Source organism: Mustela nigripes, chromosome 2, assembly GCF_022355385.1.
Source record: "Mustela nigripes isolate SB6536 chromosome 2, MUSNIG.SB6536, whole genome shotgun sequence".
NCBI lineage: Eukaryota > Metazoa > Chordata > Mammalia > Carnivora > Mustelidae > Mustela > Mustela nigripes.
The window spans coordinates 219,035,078-219,042,699 of NC_081558.1; the positions used below are offsets into that span (position 1 = coordinate 219,035,078).

At 58.6% G+C, this 7,622-nt stretch overlaps 1 protein-coding gene across 2 annotated transcripts in view; it reads right to left on the reverse strand.

Annotated features, from left to right (window-relative positions):
* SPATC1L (spermatogenesis and centriole associated 1 like) overlaps positions 1-4,081 on the reverse strand; it is a 13,209-nt gene extending 9,128 nt beyond the window's left edge. The window contains exons 1-2 of one of the 2 annotated variants that reach the window (XM_059392552.1): positions 3,762-4,081; positions 3,584-3,631 (exon numbers count right to left, since the gene is read on the reverse strand). In XM_059392552.1, coding sequence (XP_059248535.1) covers positions 3,584-3,631; positions 3,762-3,960 — 247 coding nt within the window. In that variant the 5' untranslated portion in view covers positions 3,961-4,081. Of the gene's footprint in view, positions 1-704; positions 1,040-3,583; positions 3,632-3,761 lie in introns of those variants that run through there. The other variant, XM_059392553.1, reaches the window with a different exon arrangement.
* Positions 4,082-7,622: the final 3,541 nt, after the last annotated feature.

Sequence of the window (7,622 nt, forward strand, 5' to 3'; positions counted from 1 at the left end):
TTTTTTTTTTTTTTTTTTTTTGAAGATTTTATTTATTTATTTGACAGAGAGAGATCACAAGTAGGCAGAGAGGCAGGCAGAGAGAGAGGAGGAAGCAGGCTCCCCGCTGAGCAGAGAGCCCGATGCGGGACTCGATCCCAGGACCCTGAGACCATGACCTGAGCCGGAGGCAGCGGCTTCACCCACGGAGCCCCCCAGCGCCCCCCTCGCGTTTTCTTGAGGGGAATCCTCTCTGCCTTTTCTCTGCTCCTCTTAGCTTTGGGGGGGCACGTAGGGCCCGGAGTACTCTACTTATTTGTAGCAGCTCTTGTGGCTCCTAGTCGACGGAAGTGCTGTCAGCGCCTGCTTGTGTTTTCATGTTTTATACGGACCCGTCGTGCAGAATTTTTTTTAAATTACGATGTAATCAACTTTAACTTATTGATTCTTTTTGTGATTATAAAATCCTTCTCTATTCCCATATGACAAACGTGCTCTCCTAGCAACAAAGCGAATATTTACTTGAAAAACAGCGTTTTAGGAGCTGTGATGAAACGTTATCAAGGCGCCGGCTGGCTCATGGAGGAGCGCGCAGCCCTTGGTCTCGGGGTTGTTGGGACGGAGGTTACTTACATGAACTGAACTTCAAAAAAAAAATTGTATCTTAAAAGCTACCTCCTTGGAACAACTAACCCACCTCCGGCAATGTCCTCCCAGAAACAAACCTTTGAGAAAAAGAACCGCCGTCAGGATGTCTTGCCTTCCGTCTGCCCGCCTGGCCAAAGTGTTCATTCCTGCAGGCCGCTGAAGGGCCTCAGGGTGTCCTGGCCAGCGCAGAAGTGCCCACCGAGCAGCCTTCAAGAGCTCCCCAAGCGTGAGACAGGAGAGCACCCTGGGCGGCCCCAGAGCCCGGGACTCAGAGCCCTGAGGGCAGGCGGCCTCCCCACACAGGGGAAGGGGCTGCCCGACCTTCCAAAGGGCCTGTTCTAAAGGGACTTCTGCTGTGCTCGGCCGGGTCTGGGCTTCGTTTCGCTCCTGTTTAGTGAGCGGCCATTCTCTCTGTCACAAGCCTCCAGTAAAGTTGGGTTAATATTAAAAAAACAGTTTTTAAACTTCAGTCAAGTCCAAAAAGCAGGCACATTTGCAGGCTACGTTTTAATGAAGCTATAAATGACTAAGAAGCGTCGGCACAAAATTCCGTTTCCTCAGCAGCGAAAGCGCTCCCCCCGTAATGATCACATCGAGGAAGAAACAAAGAGACGCCGCTGAGTAACGAGGGAAATAGAACACCGTGATGACGGCGTCAGTGCACTTAAAACTGTGTTTGCATTGAAATTAGGAATGTAAATGCTTTAATTACTTTTAAAAATCATCAAAAAATTTAACATTCAGACCAAGACATGAAGAGGAGCTCCTAAAACAGAAAATCTAGAAGCAGAATACCCCGGAGGGAGCTCCACGGAGTGTCCACAAGGCCGCACAGCTGCGGACAGTGACTGCGGAAACGGAACACACGGCGGTGAAACTGGGGAGGAGAAATCGGCTTCAGGAGGGCGAGAGTCGCCCCACCACCCCTGGGACCCCAGGAACAGGAGAGCTCCGGTGGGACGGTGCTTCTCAACGACTCAGTAAGAAGCAGAAAATCTCAATGGACCAATAGGCGAAGAAGAAAAATCTAGAAGTTACAAAACCATTGTGCTCCAAGGGCACGGGCCTGACAATAAGATCTTTCGGGTTCCAAGTGACTCCTACTCCCCACGCCGCAGGAGCAAGGTCGGAACACTGGAACATGAGAGCGTGCCTGATGGAGGGTATAAACGGGTCGCAGCTCGGGTGCCGAATTCCCACACAGAAAACCACAGACGGAAAACCAAAGCGCAGACTCCCGTAGGAGTAGAGTACATGAGATCCTGAGTGAAACCCCATCCCGGCGGACTCCAGGCTTCGGGCTAGAGCAGGCCGAGGGCCACAGCCGAGGGCACCCCACCACGGCCACACTAGGGTCGGTCTCAATTTTTCTTGCTCTTCAGAAGGGTCTAGAAGCATCCTCCCAGTGCCCAGCCTGGGAGCCCCCCACCCCCAGGCTCCCCCGCCGGCCGCCGATGCCAGGGTTCTGAGTCCCAGGAGCAAAGACAAAGGCCTAATTAACCAGCACACACCATAACCTCCTCTACCGTGGTCCTGGGCCCCCGGTGTGGGTGTAGACTCAGAGCAGAAGAGACCGAAAAACCGAGCGGCACACAGGCAGCAGCTGGTGCGGGAGCCGGGCACCTTCCCGGGAGCACGGGGTGTGTGGCTGGGGGTCGCGAGGGGCCCGGCGGTGTCCAAGGTGCGGGGCTGCAGGCTGGCGGAGCGTGTCCAGCAGCGGCCACTTCAACAGTTCAGTAGTCCCCGGCCCCTGACTCCAGGGTTTCCCGCCGTGACCCCAGCGGCAGGTCTGCCGTGCCCTGGCTGTCCTGTTGGGGACCGTGGGGGCATCGACGTGCGCACAGCTCCACCGGGCTCAGGGAAACCCCAACAATGCCCGACAGGCACGCGCATGTACCCACCATACGTCTCAGAGAGAAACCCAGGAAAAGGCCGGCCGTGGCTGCCGGTGGGAATGGGGCAGGACCCGGGCCGGCCTGGATGCTACAGCCTCCCGGGACGTTGGTACCTTTGCCACCGGTACATGTGGCTGAGCACAGAGAACAGGCTTTCAGAACGTGCCCTGCTTTGAAGGCAGACGCTAAGGGACTGTGAGAGATGACAGCTGTTGCTGGGGCCTTGAACACCCTGTCGTGCACGCGTACCTCCAAACTCCAGTCCTCCAGCAGGCTGAGAGCCAGGGCCAGGCCTGGAGGCCTCGTCCCAGAGCCCAGGGCTTGGGGTGACCCCTCCCTGAGGCCGGTCAGGGCCTCCCAACCTGGGAAGGCCTAATGGCCTGAGAAGCTCCTGCTAAGACTGGTGTCCTGCAAGGTCTGGGCTTGTTCGGGGTGACCCATGGGCAGGGGTGCCGGCTGCCACCCCAGAGAGTCCGCCCCGGTAAGGCCCCGACCAGGGTCCCCCCAAGGGACCCGGCCAGAGTCAGAGTCCACACCTCTGCCGACCAAGCGCCCTGGGGCTCCTGGGGCTGCGGACGCAGGGTCTGAGTCGTCAGAGGAGGCCACAGCCTGACCTCATTCTCAGGACAACGCCACCCAAGGGCATCTCTGGTGGCCCCAGAAGGCAGCACGGACCTCCGTGGGGGGATGTCAAGGCCCTGGGAGGCCAGTCGGCTTCAGCTTCTGGTGACAAGCGTGCGCCTGGGCTGCTGGTGGGAGCCAGGACTGGTGGGGACCAGGGGTTTCTCCAGCTGCCCCTCGGGGCGTCACTGTCCCCTTCCCGCCACCCCCACCACCTCCGTCCCCCACCGCCACCCTCTGCTTGCCCCGAGCTCCATCCCCAGGTCCCCCTCGAGGCCGAAGGAGTCCGGGGTGCCATGAAGGACCCCGGGGACGCGCTGGCTCATGGGGCTTCGCACCCACGTGCTCCGTGCATGGGGCCGGTGTGTGGCAGCCTGATATGAGGGCTAACCCCCCACCCCGTTTCCTGGATGCGGACTTCATGGCCAGAAGGGCCTTACCTGAGGACGTGCAGCAGAATGGGGAACTGGGTCTCGGCTTGCTCAGACCTGAGGGAAGGAAGTGGGCCCGAGACCCCGGGCGTCAGCCAGCCAGGCCCTGGCCCTGAGCTGCGGCCTCCCCTCGGCTCCCGGAGCCCAGCAGCCGGCCGACCCCCGCCACCCCGGCCCGCGGCCTCACCTGCGCTCCCGGGGGAGCCATCCTCGGGGTAGGCGGGCCCTTTGGTGAAGAGGTCGCGGCCCCCGAGGCCGCAGCGGTCGGGGCAGCTCTCGCTGAGCAGGCGCTTGAGCATCTGGTTCTCCTTCAGGAGGCGCACCTGCTTCTTCAGATCCGCGTTCTCGCTCAGGAGCCTGTGCATCAGCTCGCTGCCCTCGGCCATGGCCACGTCCTCGCGTGCTCACGTGTGGGCCTGCGGCCCCATGGAGGTGGAAAGCCAGAGCCCGCAGGCGCTCCAGATGCGGCCCGGGCCTCGGAGCTCCAGGGCGGCCCGGCCTTCCGCAGCCTTGTGATGTCGCCCGCTCTTAAAGAGCCGGTCCCCCGCCCCCGCCAGGCCACCCACTTCTCCGCAGACCCTGCCCCTGGGGCCAGCGCGGACACACCAGGACGCTCAGCTCGCTACAGGACTGTGCTGGCACCTCCTAGGAGCAGCCAGAGGCCCGGGCAGAGGGGCTTGTCGGGCCATCCACACCACGGGGCACGGGCCTCGGGGGGCCTCTGCCTTCACCCTGCGTGACTGGTGGCGTCCCTCCCCATGAGCCCTCAGCCCCCAACACGGTTCTCGGGCGGCTCCCTGCTCTGTGCCCCAGAACCTGGGCCGGTGCCTGGTGCACGGGCACGCGTATTGGGGTGCACCCCGGGACGCACACTTAAGGAAGGAGGGGCAGCGGGAGACAAGCTCGGGGCCCCCAACAGGCCCCAGCCCCGGGACTCCAGGCCGGCTCTGCAGAGCTACCAGTTGGAGGCCGCCCGCCACCCACACTGCCCACTTGTGAGGAAGGCTCCGGACTGGGGCCGAGTGGAACACAGGCCGTTACTGGACCTAACGGAAGGCTCCCCGGACCAGGCACAAGCGCCAAGCAGACCCCACGCAGACCCGAGCTCCCAGAGCCCCGCCGGGGGGCAGATTTCAGACCCCGGCTGGTGGGAGCACGGCTGAGCCCACCCCAATGCCTGGTCCGCCCGGGAAGTGCCCAGGAGGGTACGTGAGCTCTGCTCCCAGCTCTAGAGCTCCCGCTCGTGCTTCTCGGCAGCTGTGAGGCCGCAGACACGTCGTCTCCTGCTCCTCCGGACTGGACACAGTCTGACCAAGGAGGCAGCACGCCCTCCAGCCCCGACAGCCCTCCAGCCCCGACAGCCCCCACAGCCCCGACAGCCCCCACAGCCCCGACAGCCCCCACAGCCGCGACAGCCCTCCGGCCCTGACAGCACGCAGCATCAAGGGCCCTGGGGTGCGGGTGCCGGGCCTCCAGGCTGAACAAAGCATCGTCTCCCCAGACTGCCAAGTTAGCAGGAGGAAGCAAGCAGAGAATCCTGGAGTCGGGTTTGTGGAAGACAGGACTGTACCTTACACAACCTAAGAAAAACCCAGGGTCTGGACTCACAGCCTCACGTTAGACAAGGACCACGGAGGCGCAGACAGGGCCCACGGCGCACGGGTGCACGGGAGATGCCAGGACTCCCCGGGTGGAGGCCTCTGCCCCCAGCCGAGAGAAGGCCACCCCTCCACTGGCCCCTTCCCATGACCCTAGAAAACCCTCAGGACATCCTACGCCCTCCAGTCACAGGCCCAGCACCCTCTGCAATCAGGATGCGCCATGCTCTCATCGCTAGGTTCAACTTACTGCCAGTCTGTGAGGGACACTGATCTGTTCACCATTTTCCCGGAGGGTCCTGGTCTGCTTTTGCTCCCAAGGCCATGCTGACCTTATGAAAGGAGTTGCAAAGTGCTCCTTCGTCCTCTAAGGTCTGGGTACTTGTGTTGGGTTTTTTCTCTCTCCTATTTTGAGAAAATTCACCAGGAAGCCATCTCAGCCTAGAGCTTTCTTCTGGAAAAGTTGTAAATTTCAAATTCAATTTCTTTAAAATAGAGATAGGGCTACTTAAATATCCCCTTTCTTTTCCCAACCACCTAGATGACGACTCGTCCTTCGGGGAGCCGGTCCGTGTCTGTGCCGGGGCGCACCGGCGAGCCGCCCATGGCAGCCCCTCGCACTCACTCTGCGGTCTCACGCCTCTGAGGACGCACACTGTGTGTGTGTGTGTGTGTGTGTGTGTGTGAACACAGAGCAGCGGCGTCGGCAGGTGTGCGAGCAGGACGTGAGACTCCGCGAGCGGGGCGGTGGGAGTGCGGACGCAGAGAGGGGCAGGATGGCGCACTCGGGCTGACCACAACGGGTCGGCGGGTCGGACGGTCGGCTCGCATCTGTGGGACCCACGGCCATGCGCCCCGTGGGCACCCACAGCAGCTTTCCTTCCTTTCTGGATCAGAGCAGAGGCTTGTTAGCGTTCTCCAAGCATCAACTCGTGGTTTCACTGACCTCCGTTGCGCTTCATACAGCATTTGACTCGTCCTCTTACCTGCATTTCCTCCCTCCTAAGCTGGACGCTTACATCGCTGATTTGAAGCCTTCACAGCACGAACACGTAAGCCTGCGACCATTTCTGTAAGCACGGCTTGACCATATCCCACAAACTCCTAACTCATTTTTTCTTTAGCGTGAAATACTTTGTTTCCCTCATACTTTCATTTTTGACCATTGGTTATTTAGAAGTATATTATTTAATTTCCAAATATTTGGGATTTTTATCCTAGTTACCGATTTCTAATTTAATTCCATTGTGGTTAGAGAATGCACTGCTCACTTCAATCCTTTCGTATTTCTCGAATTCCTGGCCATTTCCTGACTCATTTCCTAACCACCGTGTGGTCTTCGTGAATGGTCCGTAAGCTCTTGACAAGAATGACACGGAGTGTCCCATAAATGCCCATTACTTCAGGTTGGTTCAACCCTCCGGCCGCGTTGCTGAGACAATGTTGAAATCTCCCACTCTGTGTTTTACTGAATTCCCTCTCCGGCTGCACGTTTTTGTTTTTCAAATTCTGAAAGGTACATATACATTATTGTTATTAAATACCTCTCCATGTCTAGTTCCGTTCCTTCTCCTGAAACCTACTTTGGTACTAATATGATATTTGTCATGATGGCTTTTGTTACATATTTTTCTAAACTTGTACTTTTATCTTGTGTTTTTTCAACTAAAATTTCTCAAGGACAACATAGCTGGGTCGTGATTTTTCATGCAGTGTGACAGTCTGTGCCTTTAGCTGGAGTGCGTAGCCCTTTACAGTGAGTGAAGCTACTCCCGTGGTTGGCGCGTCCTTCTAGGGCCACGACAAGGCAGCGCGCACGGGGGCTCACCAGCAGCGGCCGCCCCTCCTACGGCTCCGAAGGCTCATCCACCGGTCTCTGCTGAGCTTCACAGATCTTGTGCTTATGTACCTCACCTCAGGAAAAACCGCAGCCGTTATCCAGCTGTTTGTCCGCCTCCCGCCATCCCCATTTTGTGGGACTCCAATTCTACACGTGTCAGACCACTCAAGATCACCCAATAGGTCACTGGCGTTTGTCTTTAAAGAATCCTGGCCACCACAGGCTGTTTCAACTCAGCTATTCCTGGATGGCCCAAGAGCAGCCCCCACTCCTCTGCCCTCCCAAGAGCCAGCATCAAAGACACAGGGTGTCAAGCCCACTGCACCTCACACCCACGAAAGGCCTGGCTGTGCGGCAGGTGTCTGAGGCGGCCTGACGCCATGCAAACCAGCTGTGTGTTCCACTTGTCTCAAGTAAGGGCTTCGATGCCCCTGGGGCCACCCCTGTCCCTGGAGGAAGGCTGGACACCACCTCTCAGCATGTAGAAACTAACGGTTCGATTCTTTTCACTGAAGAAAACCTGAAGTTGTCTTGATCACCCTTGATCACCCTCATCCTCATGCTCCTGAGTAAGGAAAGGTGGGGGGGTGCTCTGAGACAGCACCCACAA